At 41.7% G+C, this 23,012-nt stretch overlaps 1 protein-coding gene across 2 annotated transcripts in view; it reads right to left on the bottom strand.

Annotated features, from left to right (window-relative positions):
• Positions 1-23,012, bottom strand: part of PTPRM (protein tyrosine phosphatase, receptor type, M) — a 921,068-nt gene that overhangs the window by 131,703 nt on the left and 766,353 nt on the right. For both annotated transcript variants that reach the window (XM_006891412.1, XM_006891411.1), the window contains 2 exons: positions 15,137-15,213; positions 8,714-8,750 (listed from right to left, as the gene is read on the bottom strand). In XM_006891412.1, coding sequence (XP_006891474.1) covers positions 8,714-8,750; positions 15,137-15,213 — 114 coding nt within the window. The remainder of the gene's footprint in view (positions 1-8,713; positions 8,751-15,136; positions 15,214-23,012) is intronic.

Here is a 23,012-nt window from a genome sequence, read left to right as displayed (position 1 = left end):
AGAAGGAAAGTTGATGCCTTTGAGCTGTGGTGCTGGAGAAGAATATTGACTGATATACCATGGACTGCTAGGAGAACAAGCAAGCTCATCCTGGAGAGGGTGAAGCCAGACTGTTCCTTGAAGGCAAGGATTCTGAAGCTTTGTGTGACATACTTTGGACATGTTGCAAGGCAGGATTAGTCCTTGGAGAGGGACGTAATTAATGCTTGGGAGAGTGGAGGAAGACTCCCAATGAGGTGGATTTTTTCAGTGACTAGGGTAATGGGGATAAGTGTGTCAGAGACAATAGGATTTTCATGGGATAGAGCAGGGTTTAGGGCTGTTGTGCATAGGGTTGCTATGAGTCATAGATGACTTGAGGACAATAACAACAGTATTCCTTTACTCCATTCAGGCAGAAGCTTCTTGGTCTAGGTACAAGTTTTGCCTGAGTACAACTAAATATTTTGGGATTCTCATTCTTCTCATAGTATGTTATGATCCACACAGGTAAATGCCTTTGCATAGCATATAAAACATATAGACATTCTTCTAGTATCTCTGCTTTTAGCCAGGGTCCACGTGACATCAGCAATGATAATGCTGGTACCATGGCCTCTTCTCAACTCAGCTTCAACTTCTGGAATTTGTTAATGGAATTTGTCTGTTCTAGCTGATTTTGGATGACCTTGAGCAATATTTTGCTTGCATGTGATGTTGATTTTTTAAATAATTTCCACATTCTTTTTAATCATCTTTCTTGAGAATGGGAACAGATATGGGTCTCTTCCAGTCAGTTGGTCAGGCAGTTGTCCTCCAAATTTTCTGGTATAGACTGGTGAGCATGTCTAGAGCTGCATCTGTTAGTAGAAACATATTAATCGGTATCCTATCAATCCCTGGGGTCTTATCTCTGGGTTCTTATTCTTTGCCAATTCATTCAGTGCAGCTTAAACTTCTTCCATCATTATGTTTGGCTCTTGTTCCTGAAAATTTTCAGTGTCAACCAGTTCTTTTTGGTACGCTGATTCAGTGTATTTCATGAACCTTTTTAAATCTTTCAAGATTCCCATATGACATAATCATCATATCTTTGCTGTTGAGTTGGCATTGCCTTATAGTTGAACCTCCAGTGGGTCTTCAAAGGTTGTAAATCACATCAGAAGTGATTGTTCTTCTTTCTCCCATGGGGCAGCTAGTGATTTGAACCTCTCACTTTAGGGTTGACAGTGTAACTCCCTTTTGACTAGGCCACTTGATTTTCCTCACATATATAAGTGGTTAAGTCACTAACTACTTATGGTTTATACAATATTATTTACATTCTGATTTGAGAATATTAGTAATTAGTAAGACCTAGTTTGTATTGTTGAAATATTTTCAAGACCAGTGAAGGAGGAACTTATTTTCCTAACTTTTATATGGCATCTATTAGCTGTTGTTAAGTGATATTGAGTTGGAACTGATTCATTGCTGATCCTTCAGCAGGTTTTCAGAGGCTGTAAATCTCAAAAGAAGAGACTGCTAATCTTTCTTCCATAATGCAGCTGGTAGACTTAAACCATATACCCTTGGGTTGGCAGCATTAACTTATTACCCTATGGCACTGGAACTCCCTAAATTCTTAATTCTCTAGGTAACTAAGGTATAATATCCTGGGCACTGCCAAAAGGAAAAAAAAATAGGTAAGTCTTGGAAAGGTTACAACCAGTATGCTCCTTTGGAGGCAAGGATGACAAAGCTTTGTCCACATACTTTGGGCATGTTGTTAGGAGAGTCTATTCCTTGGAGAGGGACAGTATACTTGGAAAGGTGGATGGTTGGCAAAAGAGAAGAAGAGATAGACTGACACAGCAACTTAAGCAATGGGCTTGAGTGTGTCAGCGACTGTGAGAACGCCATAGGATAGGATAGTCCAGAGAGGGTTATAATGAGTTGTAATGACACAACAGTACATAACAAGAAGAAAAAAGTAATTTAGAAGCATCAATTAATTTTATCTGTATGACAGCTTTACACGTTGTTGTTGTTAAGTGCCATCGATTTGCCTGTGACTCATAGTGACCCTATGTCCAACATCCCTAAACCCTACTCTATCCTGCTCTATCCCTTGCCAATCTTACTGTCTCCGACACACCTATCCCCATTACCCCAGTCACTGAAACAATCCATATCACTGAGAGTCTTCCTCTCCTGCACTGTCCCTCCACTCTCCCAAGCAGTAATTACATCCCTCTCCAAGGACTAATCCTGCCTTGCACGTGTCCAAAGTATGCCACATTCAGCTTCAGAATCTTTGCCTTCAAGGAGCAGTCTGGCTTCATCCTCTCCAGGATGAACTTGTTTGTTCTCCTAGCAGTCCATGGTATCATTCAATATTCTTCTCCAGCACCACAGCTCAAAGGTATCAACTTGTCTTCTATCATCTCTAGTCATTTTCCAGCTTTTTGATGCATAGCAAGTAATTGCCAAGACTATGGGTTGCATCAGGCTCACCTTGGTCTCCAGACTGACACTGTTGCTCTTCAGTACTTTGGAGAGGTCTCTGACAGCAGACTTTTCCAATGCAAGTAGTCTTCTAATTTCCTGGATATTGGTACCAAAAGTGTTGATTGTAGAGCCAAGCAAACTGAAACTGTTGACTATCCCAATCTCTTCCCCATCTATCACGATGCTGCCAATCAGCCCAGTGGTGAGAATCTTTGTTTTCTTGATGTCAGGCTTCAATTCATAGTGAAGGCTGCAGTCCTTAACTTTCTGCAGCCAGTGCTTCAGGTTCTCCTGTTTCAGCAAGCAGAGTTGTGTCATCTGCATAATGGAGATTGTTGATGAAACTACCTCCAATCCTGATGCCACATTTCTCCTCATAGAGCCAAGCCTCGTGGATAATCTGTTTTGCATATAGACTGAAAAGGTATAGAGATTGGGCAAATCCTTGATGCATGTAACAACAACAACAAGGAAAAAGTAATTTAGAAATGTTGTTGTTATGTGCTGTTAAGTTGCCTGCAATTCATAGCAACCCTATGCACAACAGCCCTAAACTCTGCCCTATCCTGTGCCAATCTCACTATCTCTGACACACCTACCCCCATTACCCTAGTCACTGAATCAATCCATCTCATCAAGGGTCTTCCTCTCCTGTGCTTTCCCTCCACACTCCCAAGCATGTCGTCCCTCTCCAAGGACTGGTCCCTCCTTGCAACATGTCCAAAGTATGTCAGATGAAGCTTCAGAATCCTTGCCTCCAAGGAGCAGCCTGACTTCACCCTTTCCAGGACAAACCTGTTCGATCTGTAAGACAACTTTACAGGTAGTATGTAAAATTATCAAAGATATTAAAAACAAATAAATTCTAGCTCAAAGATTAGGATAGAAGAGACATCTAATAGCATAACATTTTGAATTGAACCCACTGCTCTGAGATGATTTTAGTTCACAGTGGCCCAAAAGAATAGAGTGGAACTGTCCACAGACCTTCCTGGGCTGCCAATCTTTACAAATACCTGCAGACACATAATTCTGCTTGAAGGAGTGGCTGGTAGGTTCACACCTTTGTGCGAGTAGCAGAATGGACCCTCTGACCACTGCACCTCCAGGATTTCTTCATTTAGTCTATAAAAGGTGATGGTTGGTATTTATTGAAGGAATGGATGAATGAAAATATTGAGTTTCAGAAAGAAAATAATTAACCAAAGCTCTCATACTGAAAGAAAATGCACTTATGACTTTTTTAATTATATGAGGAAAATATTTAGAAATCAGGTTTTTTTTGGTCCTGTAATGTGTTTAATATTAGAAAGCACATTTTAGTGGTATGCAACCTCATTACAGAATCAAATATGGAACTCCTGATCCATGCCTACTGCTGTTGTTTGACCTAAATTAATTTCTCTCCCAGATTCCCCCCTCTGTGGTTATGCTCTAATTGATATCTTGGTTTACAGTGTTTCTCTCTTACATCATTTAAGTTTCTCCAAGCACCATTTTAACTACCATCTAGCTTAAGAAAGTCCTTCTTTTCATCCTTGTTTCTTTCTTTTAAATAAAACAACTCAAAGCTTTTTAATTGTGCTAATTTTACCTGTCACATCTTTTCCCTTAGACTATTTAATGTAAATTGTTTTTTTGTGGTGGTGTACAGATTTGGCAGAGGATAATGGTAGGTCAGTGATAGAATTCTCACTCCCATATGGGAGACCTGGCTCCATCCCTGGCCAGCCCCCCTCACTTGCATCTGCCTACAGTGGGGGCTGTGTTGCTATGACACAGGGCAGGTTCAATGGAGCTTCCATACTAAGACAGATTAGAAGGGAAAGCCTGATGACGTACTTCCACAACGTACAGCAGCAGCCTGCTCTGAAGCGACCACCACGTGGCGCAGGGCTGGGCAGCAGTTCATTCTGTTGTGTGTGGCTGCCACGTGTCATGTTTAACTGGTTGGTAGCGAACAGGAAGAGTTATTTCACCTGACGACCTCTTCTTTTCAGGTTCCTGTGGAACACTCAGCACACGTGCAGCCTTGAGGCCTGAGGATTACAAATACAGTGACACAATCTCCAGATGTCATGCGATCCCCCTGATCTCCTGGAGGACCTGAAGCTGAACCTCTCAAGCAAGTGTGCCCTCCATGCTGGCTTCCACACAGGCGCTACTGACAAATGTCTGCTTCACAGTGAGGCGAGGGGCTCAGCTCTGCAGCAGCCCTGCCTATCACAAATCAGCAGCATCTCCTGTGACAGCTGCAGTGTACTCTCTTCCTCTAAGTTATTTAAAGCAGACTCTGTTTAAGTCAGTTTTTAAAACAAACAAGGAAAACATTTATCCAGGGCCTTAGGAGGCTGGGGAAAGGCTAGTTTGCTCATCCATAGCTGGCACAGGGTACATACAGTCTTTACGACCTCAACGGGTCACACTGTGACTGGGAAATCTGACCAGCTATTGGCAGCCCTTCCCTGCAGAGTTACCTGTCCTTCACCATGGACCACTGTTTCTAGGCATAGGTGTCAAGGGCTAGTGTGATTTCTTCCCTTCAACCTTTACTGTGCAGAATAATAAATCCTGAAAGTTATTAATCTCTGGTCAATCAAGTGTCCATATTGGGTCATCAATATATTTAGCCACCAGACAGAAAACAATTAGAGGGAAGCGGAGGGGAAAGCCTATGAAAACAGCCACAGATCTGATCTGAACGTGGTCCTGTCAACTTAAAAAAACACTGCCATCTTCACCAAAGGTCACAATCAGTTATCAGTAGAAAAATCAATGGTGATAGATGCAAAATAGATAAATTCATGATGCATGCTACACACTGAATGAACATGGTGAAAAATCTGGTCTGTGCATTTCTAACTCTTGGGAACAAAATTCGTTGTTGGCAAACTGGACCATTCATTTAGTTTCATGGGTTCCTACTGTGAACAGATGTTAAAGTGCAAGCAGAGAGGAGAAAAAAACATGAAGAGAGATGTTAAAATTGTATCCGCCTCTTCATTCGTATCACCCATTTTGTTGACTCTTGGAGGTTTCGGTATGTACCCCTCTTGGTTTTACAATGAAAGCAGCCCATGAACACATTCTTTCTGTCTGGACAAATCACTGCAGATTATAAGAGGTCTTTTCTCACTGGCAAATTGAGGCTACCAGTTCTATTTTGCTCATGGTACTATCATACAAATGATCCGAATTTTCTAAACTGAACATTATGAACAGAATGTATTACCCTCAATAAGACACCCATTACTTTGACTAAACATGGCATTAAAGATACTTGCTAATTTCCTCCTTCTCCCCTTCACCCAACTACTGTAGCAGCAAGCCTTCCTTTTTGGAAAGGCCCATCTGCAGTATTGTGCCTTTGTTCCGACTGGGAGCACATCACAAATGGACAGCATTTAGAATTGTTTTAGCAGCCTGCAAACATCTGCTCAGCTGCCTGAATGCTGCTCTAGCAGGCTACTGAGTAATCAGGTAACATTCAAAAAGAGTCCACAAGGGCCGGAACTTCCCTACCAGCATTTTTCTTCAAAGAATAATGTGCTTCGGGAATGAAAGGAAGAAAGACTGAACACAGGGCAGGGAGGCAGGGGCCACCCTGAGCCTCTGGGGTTTCAATGGCTCCCTTTTTTGTAAGATGGTGTTCAATCTTGAATATTCAAATAATATCAACTTTATGTTATCTGGGTACTTTTTAGTTGATTTGTTGGATAAGTAAGAATCTCTGGGAGAGTTTGCAGCTTTTATAATCCAGCTTTCTTATATATTTTAAAAACATCTAATTTTAAGTTCCTGTGGCATTTATCACATCAGATCTGTGATGACCCTAACTTGAGAACCTCCTAAAAGCCATCACACAGATTCCAAAGAACTGACAGTGGGTTCCTCTGAGGGTATCGAGAGGCAGGACCCAGGTGAGGAGCAGTCAGGAGTGGGTTCATGCTAGGGCAGGTACCTCTGATTCCACCTGTGAGGGGCAGAGGACAGGTGATGACCACAGGGCCATCAGTGTGTCAGTGGTGGTGTAAGCTCTATACAGCCCTCAGGTAGGAGCATGAGCTTGCATTCTGGGGCTTTGTTCCTTGTGTGTAAAATGTGTGTTTACTGAGTATCTGCTCTGTTTTGGGCTCACTCTGGGCACTACATACACATTTCATCTGGGTGGCAAAGCCACACTGGAGGAGTGCCTGTCAGCTCCATTCACATGGAAGGAAGCATATTAGTCCCTTATCCAGGCCACCTCGAGTGTGGTGCAGGGGCCATGTGAGGCTGAACTCTGCATGGCGCCCAGAGGCTTGCAGGGCATCAGTGGGGACTAGCGATGATCTGGCTCCACAGCTATGCCACTGCAGTCCCACCTTCAGGCTTCCCACTTCAGAGCTTCATTATCCAATAAGATATAACATCACCTCATGTGCTTATTAAAAGTAGCTGCATGTGGCTGAACAAAGCAGACAGAGATACCTTTACATCATGAGTTCTGTCAGGAGGGGCTGCCCTAAGTGCTGAAGTTCTTTTGCTCTCTGGCTACAACCATCTCTTATCCTCTTAGGTGCCTCATCCTTTCGCATCTAATTCCTGTTCCTCACGGTCCACTGGGCACCTCAATAGCCCCTGCCTCCAAGTCTAGCATTATCAAGTGTTATTTTCTTATCTCTGGTCCCAATGCTCCCTTGAATTTCTGCTGTTCACCTCAGCAAATTCATAACCTTTTATAGATCACATTCTCTGATTTCTCTTCTGTATTCTGGAATACAATGTATTACTAGGGAAAGAGAAAACAATCATCTTATTTAGGTCCTCTCTCCTTCTGAATGCCACTCCTTTAATTAATCTTTGATGCTTCAACTCACCCCTTTTAAAGCCTACTTCTTGAAAACCTCACAACTCTTACCATCTCAAGCTCCAGTGACCCAACCTGTAGGCATTTGGGATGATAATACATAACCACTGCTGTGTGCTTTAGAAAAGGCTTTTCATTAGACAAGGTGGCCCACTAGATGGTTTCCACTTGGGAGTGCTCATTTCCTGCCTTCACACCTGGGTTTGCAATACCTTAATCCTGCAGAAGTGTCCCCTGTGCTTCCACCTCTGCCACAGGACTGTTTTTGGATTAACTTCCCTTTTTTGGATTTCTCTAACATTCAGTCCATACTTATCATAGAAGTTTTACTCTTTGCAATGTATCAATTCAAAGACTAAGGTGTACCTGATCCAAATTAGAACCTTTTCAATTACTTGCTATGCAAGTGTAAGTTGCACAGTGTGTAAGGATGACAGATGAATAGATGCCTTTGAGCTGTGGTGCTGGATAAAAGCAATGAATATTCTACTGACTGACAAAAGACAGATAAATATGTTTTGGAAAAGGTGTAGTCAGGGTGCTCCTTGGAGGTAAGGCTCCAAGTGAAACTTCATCTCATAGACTTTGAGAATGCTCTTAGGAGGGTCCAGTCCAGTCCTGTCCAAACATCATGTGAAGGAAGGGAAGACTCTCAATGAGCTGGACTGATGTAGTAACTCTAACAGTGGGCTCAAGTATGTCAGAGATGGTCTTGACAGCACAGGATAGGGCAGGACTCACATTCTCTGTTCACAGGGTGGCTATGAGTCATAGACTCAATGGTACTTAACAACAACAATAGTGTATAGGTTAGAGAGCTCTGGTGGCCTAAACGTAAGATGTTGCACTGCCAACTCAAAGACACGTGGTTCAAATCTACTGGCTGTTATGAGGGAGAAATATGGGCAATCTCCTCTCATGAAGTTTACAATCTCTGGAAACCTGCTAGAAATTCATCTGTGCACCAGTTCTGACTTGACGGCACATCATGACAATGATGTACAGATACCTCAAACTCCTCTACTAAATCATGGGCCTGAGGGACAGGATGCCTGCTTGAGCCTACTTGCACCCTCAGTGGTAACTAGCATAGTTCTATATACAGAGAAAACACAGTGCATATTTTTTGAGTGATCACGTTTTAACAATGACAAATTAATTCCTCAGCTAGACACAGAGAGTCCAATGATGGGCTGGTGAACACATTTCTCCTAATGATCTCAGCATGGAAGTCTAACAAAGTCAATACAATGAAAACAGGGATGCACATGGTGACCAGAACTGCACTAAATGGAGCAACGTGCACTGCTTGTCTGCAGGAGGGTGAAGTGGGTACATGAGGACAGAGGATGCTTGAACAACTCAGGGAAGACAGCAAAGCTGGAAAAGACTTACCTTGTGTTGCAATGTAATGATTGGGTCGATGATAACCCTAAAAATAAATGAGAAAGAATATGTGACAAACTTAAAAGTTGATAAGTAGTCCTGAAGTCGCATGCTAAGTTTCCATAATACTATACATACAAATACTATGAGTTGCATCACTTGAAAAGTATTTTATCAAACGGAACACCTGTGAAGGTACTTCAAATAGAATAGTTCTCATGCATTCACGGGAGGTGTGATAACTAAATCCTACACTGCCCTGAGATGATGGATGAGCAGTAAATACTAACAATTTATGGATTCTCTGTAATAACATGACCATGGCTCTTATTAGAGTACAAACAAGCTGAGGATGCACAATAGAATTTCATTTGTGTTTAGGATAATATTGGTGGTGTGCTAAGGGTTTAACATATATTGTGTTAAATTGGTATAGACAATTATATCAATAGTAATACAAAAAACATTCTTAAATACTACTGAAGTACCGAAGCTGTGAAACAGAGCTGTAGTATGGGTCAAAATTTAAGAGGTAGGCGTTTCACTAGACCCATCGACTCATCATGTGTAGCATGACCCTGAAAGGGGGGGGTGATGGTAAAAATTAAGACTGAAGAAAGCAAGCTACCACTGTAGGGTAATTGTCTGTGAAAGATAAAATCAACTCAGAAAATGACACTTTACATTAGACATTAAATTACCACAGACTTCAATGTTTTCCATTTCTGTGCCCTGAAATTACCTAACATACTAGGTCTAACAAGAAGCATAAAGAAATTTGGAGAGGAAATCCAGATTTCTTCAACAAATTAAATGCCAATTAGACTCTTTTTCTTTTCCTAAAAATTGTTGTTGTTGTTATGTGCCGTCGAGTCACCTGCGACTCATAGCAACCCTATGTACAACAGCCCTAAACTCCACTCTGTCTTGTGCCAATCGCACTGTCTCTGACACTCCCGTCCCAATTATCCCAGTCACTGAATCAATCCACCTCATAGAGGGCCTTCCTTTCCTGCGCCGTCCCTCCACCCTCCCAAGCATGATGTCCCTCTCTAAGGACCGGTCTCTCCTCACTACATGTCCAAAGTATGTTAGACGGAGCCTCAGAATCCTTGCCTCCAAGGAGCCACCCGGTTTAACCCTCTCCAGGACAAATCTATTTGTTTTCTAGCAGTGCATGGTATTCTCAGTACTCTTCTCCAGCACCACAGCTCAAAGGCATCAGTTCTCCTTCTATCCTCCTTGGTCATTGTCCAACTCTCTGATGCATAACAGGTGATTGCGAAGACCATGGTCTGTTTCAGATGCACCTTAGTCTCCAGAGAGACACCACTGCTCTTCAGCACTTTGGAGAGGTCCCTAACAGCAGACTTTCCCATGGCAATGCGCCTTTTAATTTCCTGGCTGCTGGTGCCAAGACTCTTGACTATGGAGCCAAGCAAACTAAAGCTGTGTACAATCTCAATCTCTTCACCATCCATCCTGATGCTGCCAATTGGTCCAGTGGTGAGAATGTTTGTCTTCTTGACATTGAGCCTCAATCCATATTGTAGGCTGCAGTCCTTGACACTCTGCAGCAGGCACTTCAGGTCCTCTTCAGTTTCAGCAAGCAGGGTTGTGTCATCCGCATAACGCATATTGTTGATAAATCGTCCACCAATCCTGACCCCACATTTCTCCTCATAGAGCCCAGCCTCCCGGATAATCTGCATATAGGTTGAAAAGGTATGGAGATAGGATGCATCCCTGGTGTACGCCCTTCCCAATTTTGAACCATGCAGTGTTCCCTTGCTGTGTTCTGACGACTGCCTCCTGGTCCAAGTATAAGTTTCGCATTAGAACGATCAAGTGTTCTGGGATTCCCATTCTTCTCAGAGTCAGCCATAGTTTGTTATGATCTACACAGTCAAATGCCTTTGCATAGTCAATGAAACACAGATAGACATTCCTCTGGTATTCCCTGCTTTCAGCCAAGATCCATCTAACATCAGCTACAATATCTCTAGTACCAGAACCCCTTCTGAAACCAGCCTGGACTTCTGGTAGTTCTCTGTTGATGTGCTGTTCCAGTCGTCATTGATAAAAACAAAGACATACATTATTTCATATAAGTAACTTGCTATAGGCCTTAAATAAAACAATAATTATCAATACTAAATAGAATGATTTAGACAATTATTAATTTCCTGCTAACTAATAAGCCCTACAATGTTCAGGCATTTCATAAATGGAATGAATTTATACAGCCCGCGAAGACCCCCACACTGTGAAGGATAATAACGGTCATGTCTGTTTTCAACGATAGGAGATGATGAATCCTCCTGGAATGCTTTTTTCACTTGGTGTCTAGAATCTGACATGCTCCTGCCTTTTTTTTATGTTTTTTCACTGTGTTTGCCTCCTTAGGCACTCTTCAGTTTTGCGGTCCCTGCTCGTTTTCTGAATCTCTAGTATTTAGTGCTCTGGTGGAGGGAGCTGTTGCTAACCTGAAGTCCTCACCTCTCGGTTAGAATTTACCAGCCACTCCTTAGGAGAAAGATGGACAGTCTCCTGTCATGTGATTTACAGTCTCGGAAAACTCAGTGGAGGGTCAGTCATGAGTCGGTTCTAATTCAACAGCACTAAGTTTGAGTTTTGACTTTGGATGAACAGATACCCAGTTTTGAACTTTTTCTCCATCTATTATCACTCCCTTGGTAAGCTTACCACCAAGGCTTTAAAGACCAACTGAATATTGGTGAAGCCTATATTTATAGCACAAACCTTTTAGCTGGAATAAAGACTTGCTATCAAACTGCCTATTCAACACTGCTGCTTGAATGCCTAATAGATATGTTTAAAGTTTAATATGTCTAAAGCAGAGTTCTTAATTTTCTAACTGCCACCAGAATATGCTGTATCTTCTTAGTTAATGGTGATGCCAAATATTGAAAGCGCCCTTGACTCTTCTTTACTCTAAGCCTAATCTATGATTACTAATCTGATGATTACTTTGTCTTTATCTTTAACTTATATCCTGAGTGCTGAATTTCTCATTATCTCCACTGTTAGCACTCAGGCCAAGCTACCACCTTTTCTCTCCAATTAGTTCACAGCCACCCAACAGGCCTCCTTGCTTCCAATCCTGCTGATCTATGCTTTATTTTCCTCATAGCAGCCACATCGGCTCCAACTCCCTCTACTGACTGCTCATCTCAGTTAAGAAAAAGCAAAGAACACATGTCAGAAGCATCATGACCACCATATCTTGGCTCCTGCAACTCCCTCCTTCACTTAAATATTGCTTTTCTCCAAGTGTGCAGGCCATGCTCCACCTCAGGCAATGCATAGTCAATTCTCACTCTGGACGCTTCTCCCGCAGGTATAGTACCTAAGTGGCTCCACCCTTCATCCTCCTGGCACAACTGTCACCTTCCAGAACTGACTCTAGCCACTCTGTTCACAGGGGAAACCCTCTATGCCTGGCATTCTGTGTTTTCCTTTTACAGTTTTCTGTGTATGCACTGAGCACACCACCTCCTGCTGCACTACAAACACCCTGCTGCCCACTCACCCCTGACCCACAGTGACCCTCTATTGGGTTTCTGAGGCTGCAAATCTCCACTGAAATGTCCATTTCTCTTCTGTAGAGCAACTGATGGGTTTTAAATACTGACCTTTCAGTTAAAAACTTAACAAGCAATAGACTATGTTCCTGTGCTCCGAACAGACAAAATATAACCAACCTTAATTCATTTATCCTCTATTGCTACTCATTAGAAAACTAGCTCTATTATAGAAAGTTGTTGAGTTTTGGGTTTTTAAAAAATATTATTTGTTCAGTTCTAACTCCAGAACTCAGACAACTGAGTGGCACAACAGAGGCCCTCAATACTATCTGAATGTCGACTGGACAAAAATCCCCATCCAATTCTATTGTTGCCAAGTTGATTCTGACTTCCAACTTTCAGTAACCACAGAGAATAGGGCAGCATTTCCCCTTAGAGGTTCTAAAGCTGCAAGTCTCCACACAATCTGAATGCCGCAGCCTCCTCTCAGGAGGCAGCGGTGGGCTTGAACAGCTGACCTTTCTTTAGAAGCCCAGTTACTCACTGTGCCACTATGGCTCCTTCAAATGCATAAAGGGCCCTTGAATATGGACTCCCTTTCTGTTGAAATAAAAGTAAGCTGCGAGGAACCTCTCAAGAGTAGTGAAGAGCAATGATGTCAGGCTGGAGACTAAGGTGCACCTGATCCAGGCTATAGTCTTCGCAGTTATGTGCTTTGCATCGGAGAGTTGGACAGTGAATAGGGATGATAGGAAGAGAATTGATTCCTTTGAGCTGTGGTGCTGGAGAAGAGTGTTGAATATATCATGGACTGCTAGGAGAACAAACAGATTTGTCCTGGAGAGGGTAAAGCCAGAATGCTGTTTGGAGTCAAGGATTCTGAAGCTTCATCTGACATGTTATAGGGGCATGTTACAAGGAAGGACTGGTCCTTGGAGAGGGACATCATGTTTGGGGCAGTGGAGGGACGGCACAGGAGAGGAAGTCCCTCGATGAGACGGATCAATTCTGTGAGTGGAGTGGTGGGAATGAGTGTGTTTGGGACGGCGAGGTTGTCACAGGATAGAATGGCGTTTAGGGCTCCTGTACATAGGGTCTCTATGAGTCTCAAGTGACTTGATGGCACATAACAACAACATTTAAGTATTTTCCTACTTGAATATGTTTGTTCCTACTGTTTACTCGGGCTGGAAACACCTTCACTCCTCTGTACCTTCCCTCACACATTCCTTACCATTTACCCCAAATCCCTGCCTCTCTGAGCTTAATCTGACCGAATTTATTCCATCTAAGTGCTTACTTTGACATGTGCCAGGAGCAGGGAATACCTTTGAATAGGTATTTGAATAGGACAATACCTTTGTTTTCAAAGACCCACTGGGGTTGTAGGATAGGACAAGAGCATGAACAGCCCAAGGGAAGGTGTTCTCAAGTCAACCAGGAGGCCAGAAGACTTGGGAAAAAATATTGTCTTTCTGTTTCAGATTCTAAATTGTGAGCATTTGGGGAAAGGCTTTCAGGTCTTCTCTCTCACATATACCATAACGTGGAAAAGGTGCAGCCAGAATGCTCTTTGGAGGCAAGGATAGTGAAACTTCATCTCACAGACTTTGGGCATGTTGTTAAGAGTGGCTAGTCCTAAGAAAAGGATATTCTGCTTGGAAAAGTGTAGGATCAAAGAAATAAAGACACTCATTGAGATGGACTGATACAGTGAATGAAGCACTGGGCTCCAGTACGTCGAAGATGGCCAGGATGGCACAAGATAAGGCAGGGGTTAGGTGCATTGATCACAGGATCACAAGGAATTGTGGTCGACTTGATGGCACTTAACAACTCACTTACCACCTGCTGAATGAATAAGTACAACATACTTTAGAAAGAAATTATGCTTTGATACAAAAACCCAAATACTTCAAACAAACAAACAAACAAAATCTGAGCTGGGTATGTTTCCCCTCCTCTTCTGCCAAACGGTTTAGAGGGACTGTCTTGATATATAAGATATAAATTATTACATAAATAATCATCCCCAAGTTCTGCCTGCAAATCTACTTATAGTTAATATTTGGGTAACTTTTTCCCAGAGAGTGTTGCATTAATTGGTTTTAGTAGAATCTAAACAATAATCAACAAAGGACACACACACACATACACACACACAAAATTAATAAACAATAGAACTGACAGAACTAAGATTCAATATGATGGTCAAACACAGGGAGCGCCATAAAACCACAGGAGCTGAGATCTGTTAACGTGTAAATTCAGGCTTTCAAGGTAGCAGCAACTTTCCCTTGATTTTCAGTCCCCTTTTGATTTCATTCATTCTTTCAACTGAAAACATACTGTCTTCTAAAGAATTTATTCTAATGTAAAACATTAAGTTAAGATGATGCAGAATGAACAAAGAGGGGGTCTTCAATAATTAAACAGCCTACATATTTCATGGCATGTCTTGCTTGCATTAGGAGCTGAAGACTACTTTGAAGGCAACTTAAAAGTGCAGTGATGACAACAGGGTGCAGATCTCCATATTAGGAAGTTCAGAGTTTTGTCCTATTAATATGCAAATAGGCTTCTGTTAAAGCATGTAATCATCCAAGTTCTTGACAAAAAAAGGAAAATAAAATTCTCTTAGTATGCACATAAGCTTGCAAAGCAAAGAAGCCAAAGAATGTTAAAGAGAAATTCACCTCCATAATAGGCTGGCTTGAGCAAAGCCATGGATGGGCCTTCACCATTACGCTGTGGGGTGCAGGGGGCCACAGCATCATGCTTGCTCCCACACCTGGCCCCATGCGTACCCACTAATCTTAAAGCAAACACATGATATGACACATGTCAGAACAGGTGGGTTTACTGACAGTCTTGGAATACATACATCAATATAGTTCCCATTGATATAGTCTGAGTTGTTCTCTCCTTCTATTGTCTGCAGCCTCACCCGGGAATGATCATCTGCAGAGGAAAAGGAAAAGAAAAAAACATCAATTAGGAAAAGCAACCTGCTCTGCAGCTGAGTGGCCCAGGAGGTGGGCAAGTGATGCAATCAGTGCTGCACAGGTAGCCCACGTACCACCCAGACCCAAGCACACCTCTTGCCCTGGCTCACAGGGCAGGGCTGCCCCAGTGGCTCGCAAGGCTTGTGCACAGTCTCCAGGAACAGACTGCCACGTTTCCTTCCAGTGGAGCAACTGGTTGGTTCAAACTACCAACCTTTTGGACAACAGCTGAGCACTTAACCACTGCACCACCATAGCGTCTTCATTAAATACCTCACATCCTCTAAATTCTTATTTTGCCGTTAAGATTATGAACAACATAGAATTCTTTACACTTTGTACTAAATCTCATTAACTTGTGCTTCAATCATTTGTAGACATGAAACAACAAACATTTGAGAATTTTATATGGAGTTTGCTGAACCATACAAATTATTGTTTGGCTTGGAACTTTCTGCAACCATGGACAAACTGAGATCCTGAAGGCTGCCTCTGATGCTCATCTTCAGCAATAATGGCTACACTCCACAACTTAGCCTTTGGCAGCAGTCCCAACTTTGGTCATTCTCCACGCCTTCTCGGAGCCTTGTGGTTGCGTCTGCAGCATCTGAAGGAGTGGTGCTGCTCCTCAGCCACATTGGACAGCCAGCTAAAAAGTCCAACAAGCCTCAGACACCTCGTCCATAAACAGGATCATGGCACCTGCTGAGCTCATGTATGAAACCAGTCTCTCTGAGGAGGTACCCAGGATGAGACAAAGCTTCAGACAATACTCTGTGATGTATATGGTTTTCACTGGCTGATCTTCACTGGCTGAGCCATTCTTCCTAGTCTCTCTTAATCTGGAAGATTAATCTGGATGAAACCTGTCCACAACTGGTGACCCTGCTGGTATTTTAAATACTATTAGCATATCTTCCCACATCATAGTGACACTCAGGCCACCGCAGCATGACCAACTGATAGATGAAGGGTAGCCTAATTGCAGGAGACGAATATCATGTTAAAATAAAGCACTAGCAAAACTGAAATTCTCAGCAAGAAAGCCATAACAATGGACGCTAATGACTGTTGGTGATGAAGCAAGCCAGATGTATGTGTTTCTGAGCTGGGAGGTGAATGAGGGGGTATTGTCAGGTATGGATGAGCTGGAGGGTCTTGTGTTTGGGTGTATGACCTCCAGGGTCGGGGTGTGCAATGAGGGTCCTAGCTCTGTCACCTGTGATAATCAACAAAGCGCTAAATTAGTTGGTGCTTCCAATTCCGTATCTGTGAGATGGGGAGACAAAGTGTCACAGTGTCAGTGTCTATGTCATGGGATTACTATGAGGTTAAAAGAATACAAATGATGTAACCACTGTCATTAAATGGTGTACTACAGAAAGTGTTGAATTGGTGTATGCTTTAATGAGCATCTACCCCAAACCAAAAATAAAATTATATATAAAAAAAGTAGTAATACAAAGAGATTAGAGAAAAAATATGTAGAAAATTATGAATAAGTGCCAGTTATTGCCACTAGGAAGGATCTTGGAGACATGATATTTAAGTGCTTGGTTATTAACCCAAAGGTTTGCAGTTCTAACCCCCCTCAGCACTCATCAACAGAGCAATATGGCAGGGAGCTTTTGTAAAGACTTAGAGCCTCAGAGACCTGTGGTCAGTTTAACTTCAACTGACAGTGTGTGTTCTTGTGACCCAGAACTCACGTGGTGCTGCTGTCTGGTTTCGTTTCTCACTATTGTTTGCTGAGTTAAAGATCTCCACACACTTCTCAGTCTTAACAACTGACAATCCAAACAGAGAGCAACCCTGAACATGTGGTAACTGACTTTAGGAGGTAGCTTCCCCAACCGACATTTTGCTCATAGCCAGAAGTTCACTATACACATTTTGCCTATGGCACGGTGGAGGTGAGTTGTTGGGGTCCTGGAGTGTGTGGATTACTACAGCTCCTATATTTATCAGGAGAGCGGGGGTGTACACACTGCTATTTCCCAGAGTAGAGCTATAAGCTTTTGGAGCTCACCAAATAAACAGTGCTACAATAGAGCTGAATCTATTCAGTCATGCTATGCACATCGGGCTTTTAGTCAGCATCTCCTGAAAGGAGATTAGGTTTATCTGCCTGGGATACACACACTTTCCCTGGCCAGCCTTTTAAAAGGCAGGCGCCGCATCAGAGTAGGGTTGTCTGAAGGATATATTGTATATCATCCTCAAAATCCCCTTCCATACTATATTTCTCTCAGAACCTCAGGATGAATGCTAACCATTCAGTGTGATTTATCACATTTGAGTTTCTCAAGCTGTTTTGTAATGTGCTCTTTAGAGACTTCAATCTCTGCCAAAAGTGCAACCCAGCCTTATTGTAAACCTTCATTAAAATCACAATAAAAAAACCCAAACACTGTATTCTTATTTCCTATGAACACACATCAAATAGTGTGTACACTGCAATGTGTTACAGATAAATAACTTAGATGTTAATTTCTGCCTGAAGTGCTTGCTACAGAGGGTCAAGGACTGCAGCCTCCAATATGGATTGAGGCTCAATGTCAAGAAGACATTCTTGACATTCTCACCTCTGGACCAACTGGCAGCATCAGGATGGATGGTGAAGAGATTGAGATTGTTCACAGCTTTAGTTTGCTTGGCTCCACAGTCAACACTCTTGGCACCAACAGCCACGAAATTAAAAGGTGTAGTGCCATGGGAAAGTCTGGTGTTAGGGACCTCTCCAAAGTACTGAACAGCAATGGTGTCTCTCTGGAGACTAAGGTGCATCTGATACAGGCCACGGTCTTTGCAATCACTTGTTATGCATCTGAGAGTTGGACAATGACTAAGGAGGATAGAAGGAAAATTGATGCCTTTGAGCTGTGGTGCTGGAGAAGAGTATTAAGGGTACCATGGACTGCTGGGAAAACAAACAGATTCATCCTGGAGAGGGTTAAACTGGGCTGCTCCTTGGAGGCAAGGATTCTGAGGCTCCTTCTAACATACTTTGGACATGTTGTAAGAAGGGACCAGTCCTTGGAGAAGGACATCATGCTTGGGAGGGTGGAGGGACAGCGCAGGAGGGGAAGGCCCTCTATGAGGTGGATTGATTCAGTGACTGGGGTAATCGGGATGGGAGTGTCAGAGACAGTGCAAGTGGCACAAGACAGAGCAGAGTTTAGGACTTTTGTACATAGGGTCGCTATGAGTCGCAAGCGACTTGACGGCACATAACAACAACAACAGCCCCTTCATGATACTTCATTCATGGTCCTCCTTTCATTTAACATCAAAAAGAACATGTCAAGATCGATTCTCAAGGACAATGCTGTCAGTGATAACATCCATACACATACAAGGAAGATCTGTTTACAACTATTTTCAATATTTACGTATCAACCACTAAAGCCAAAAATGGACAAACTGAGGATATTGACTAACTGGTAAGGAATGGAAATGAGAAAACATTCAATCAAAAAAAAAAAATGAGGACTGTAATACAGAAACTGGAAACAAAGAAAGGACTGTTACAAAATACCATTTTGATGATAGAATGGAGACTAGAGATTGGCAGAATTTTATATAAGCAATAATTTATGCACTGCAAATAAATATTTTTCTTAAAAAACATAAATTGTTATAACACATTTGGTCCTCACCAAACTACATGTATAGAAGGAAATTGTGGAAAAGCTTAGTATCAGCAGTGAGAACTAAGCCAGGCAGCAAATGTGCAATGTGAAATCAACTGTTCACATGCAAGTTAAAATTAAAATGGAACAAAATAATATACGTACAGGCAAGCCAAAAATCTGACCTTGAGTATCTCTCCCTTGAATTTAAAAATCATCTCAAGAACAGATTTGATACTGCACATTAATGAAGCTAAGTTGTGAGATGATATCAAGGATATCATTAATAAACAAAGCAAAAAGTCATTAAAAAGAAAAGAAATAAAAGACCAAAATGAATGTCAGAAGAGATCCCAAAACTTGTTCTTGGTTGGAGAGAAGCTAAAGTGAAGGAAATAAAGAAGGTGAACAGAAGATATCAAAGGGCAGTTTGATATGACAAAGTATTTTTACAAACTGTGCAAAGATCTGCATTTAGAAGACAAAGAGGAAGAACACACTTGGCATTTCTCAAACAGAAAGAAGAAAACTTTAAACTTTGAGTTGTAATATGGAAGGATTCTAAGTCAAAATATTCAATGACAGAGGAACATCAAAAGAAGGAACACACAAAGAATCACCATACCAAAAAAAGAACTGATTTGACTAACATAAAATTATTTCAAGTAGTAGTAATGATCAAGAACCAATGGTAATGAAGGAAGAAGTCCAAGCTGCACTGAAAACACTGGCAAAGGTAAAGTTCCAGGAATTGAGATAATATCAACTAGGGAGTTTCAGCAAATAGATACTGCCCTTGGATGAGCTCACTTATTTATGCCATGACACTTAGAAGACAGCTACATGACCCACTGACTGGAAAAAGAACCATATTTGTTCCCATGACAAAAAAAAATCCCAAAAACATGATCCATCAGACTGCAGAAATTCTCAAACAATATTAATATTACATACGAGTAAAATCTTGTTGAAGAATATTAAAAAACAATTGGAAAAGTACATCAACAGAGAATGTGAGAAATTTAAACTGGATTTAGAAGAGGACACTGAATTAGAGTTATGGCTGATATCAGATGTTGGCTGAAAGTAAAGAGTACTTGAAAGATGTTTACTTGTGTTATACTGACTATGCAGAGACCCTTGACAGTAAATATGTAATCTGGTCCATGTGAAATCTGTAAATGAAGTTTTTAAAACAGAGCAAGGAGATAGTGCATGGTTGTAAAGGAGTGAAAAAAATTTGTTTTAGGTTTGTGTTCTTTCAACAAACCTATCAAAGCTGTATTCTAAGCAAATAATTAGAGGAACTGGACTATATGAAGAAGAATGTCACATTAGCATTGGAGGTAGACTCATCAACAATCTGCATTATACAGATGACACAACCTTGTATGAGGAAAGTGAAGAAAATGTGAAGTACTTACAGAAGAAGAGCAAAAATTACAGCCTTCAGTATAGATTACACTTTAGCAACTAGATAATAAAAATCCTAACTGGACAAATAGGCAGCATTATGATGATGTTATTATTATTATGTGCCATCGAGTCCCCTGTGACTCATAGCAACCCTATGTACAAGAGCCCTAAATGCTGTTCTATCCTGTACCAACCTCGCTGTCTCAAATACACTCATTCCCACTATTTCACTCACAGAATCAATCCATCTCATTGAGGGTCTTCTTCTCCTGCGCCGTCCCTCCACTGCCCCAAACATGATGTTCCTCTCCAAGGACCAGTCCCTCCTGCCAGCATGCCCAAAATATGTCAGATGAAGCTTCAGAATCCTTGACTCCAGGGAATATTCTGGCTTTACCCTCTCCAGGACAAACCTGTTTGTTCTCCTAGCAGTCCATGGTAGGTTCAATACTCTTCTCCAGCACCACAACTCAAAGGCATCAATTCTCTTTCTATCATCCCTAGTCACTGTCCAACTCTTCGATGCATAGCACGTAACTGCAAAGACTATAGCCTGGATCAGGCACACCTTAGTCTCCAGCCTGATGTTGCTGCTCTTCAGTCCTCTGGAGAAAAGCTGATGTTAGTGATTCCATTTCAGTTGGAAATAGCAGTCAAGAAATAAAAATATATTTCACTGGACAAACTGCTATAAAGTACCTCTCTAAAGAACTAAAGAGAAGGAATATCAGTTTAGGTAAGCTCTGGTGGCCTAGTGGCAAGAAGCTGCACTGCAATCCCAGAGGTGAGAGGTTTGAATCCCCCAGATGCTCTGCTAGGGAAGAAGCGACAATCTCCTGTTCCAATCCACACACACACACACACACACACACACACACACACACACACACACACATTTATAAACTAAGGTACTTCTGACCCAAGTCATGGTATCTTCGATTATTCCACATAGTTGTGAGAGTTAGACACTGAGTAAGGACAAAGGAAGAGGAATTGATGCCCTTGAATTGTGGTACTGGAGAAGAGTACTGGATAAACCTTGAACTGCCAGATCTGTCCTGGAAGAATTAAAGGCAGATGGTGATATTTTACGTTAGTTACTTTGGGCATGATATAAGGAGGAGCCCGTCCTTAGAATATGACAACTTGCTTGGAAAAGTAGAAAGTTAGTGAAGAAGATCCTCCATGAGATGGACAGACAGAGTGACTATTACAATGGACTTAAGCAAAGTCGAGAGGTTGAAGATGGCTTAGAACTGGGCAAGGTTTGAGCTGTTGTACATAGGATCGATACGAGTCACAGTTGACTTGAAGGCACCTAATGATAATAAGTGTTCTTTTCAGCAAGACAACAGGGCAAACTCGAGGGTATCAGGGCCACCATCCAGAGCCAAGCCTACACTGCTATGCTGTCCTGCCTATATATACAAATGAGAAAAACATATTTAACTTTCACTATGTAGGTGAATGAACCATAATCATGAATTCACTATCAGCCAAGACAACTGGACTATTTAGAAGATACTTTAAAAACTTTTAGTTACTATAACCTGCCAATACTAGAACTATGGAATATTTAATCTTGTAGGTGGGTGAAGGGAAAGGTAATATACAATAAGAGAGTGAATATGCATTGTAATTAATCAGTATCATATCAATTAATGACAATATTATAAACAAAAATTTCTGTGAAGAGATTGTATGAAAACTAGTATTATATGATTTGTAAACCTTCACTCAGAAAATAATTACAAAATAAACAGAGACATGAACCTGGGACCACCAAGGTGGAAAGTTAGGTAGGGCAGGGGGAAAAGGAGAGCTCTTAATTTCCAGGAAACAGCACATTTAGCTCATGAAGTATAAGGGATTGAATATGCTCATGATCTCAAGACAGGCCAGGTCAGGAATAGGAAGTCACAGAAGTGTCTTAAAGAGGAGAAAAGACATACTTCACTGTAAAAGATTCTGCTGTCTATTATAGAGGAAGGACTGGAACCCATAATGGATGTTGAAAGCTTCCATCAATGACAGCTTACATGAGGGGGACAATTAGTACCACACATCTAACTGCCAGCAAGTCAGAGCTAACTCAGCTGCCCCTCCACAGGGTTCCCCTGACTTTCATCCATGCAGAGCCAACTCAGAGCTTGGGTCAGCCTTGAGTTTCCAAGGCTATAAATCACATGGGAAGAGACTGCCCATCTTTTCCCTGAGGAGTTGCTGGTGGATTCACACCGCCAGAGTGGCACAGGCAACAGCAGTGCAACTCCATGTGGACAATGTCAACTGACAAAAACTTTTTGCTGCCCCCAAAATTTTGAGTTTGAATGTTAGCTCTACTGTTCACAAGCACGGAGAAATTCAATCCATATGAAAACTTGAAATTTTTTTTCAGAAAAGCTAGTATTACACAAAATAATGTTCAGAGCACAATTCTGGGTAAGAAAACAGGGACACAAGACCTGATTATAACAACTCATCAGATCATTCTTACGGATTTTTTAATATGTAGAATCTGATTCATTCCAAGTTGTCAGATGGACTCTGAAACTGTTTGAAGCTTTAAAAAAAATATCTTAAGATTTATAAAATACTCGAGCACCACAACAAGATAAAGGAGAATAATCCAATTGAAAAATGGGCACAGGATATGAACAGACACTTCACCAAGGAAGACATTCAGATGGCCAACAAGCACATGAAG

Source organism: Elephantulus edwardii, unplaced genomic scaffold, assembly GCF_000299155.1.
Source record: "Elephantulus edwardii isolate Elephantulus edwardi_28Jun2011 unplaced genomic scaffold, EleEdw1.0 scaffold00097, whole genome shotgun sequence".
Lineage (NCBI taxonomy): Eukaryota > Metazoa > Chordata > Mammalia > Macroscelidea > Macroscelididae > Elephantulus > Elephantulus edwardii.
The sequence above is the reverse complement of the archived record's forward strand: the minus strand, read 5'-3'. Positions and strand labels throughout refer to the sequence as shown.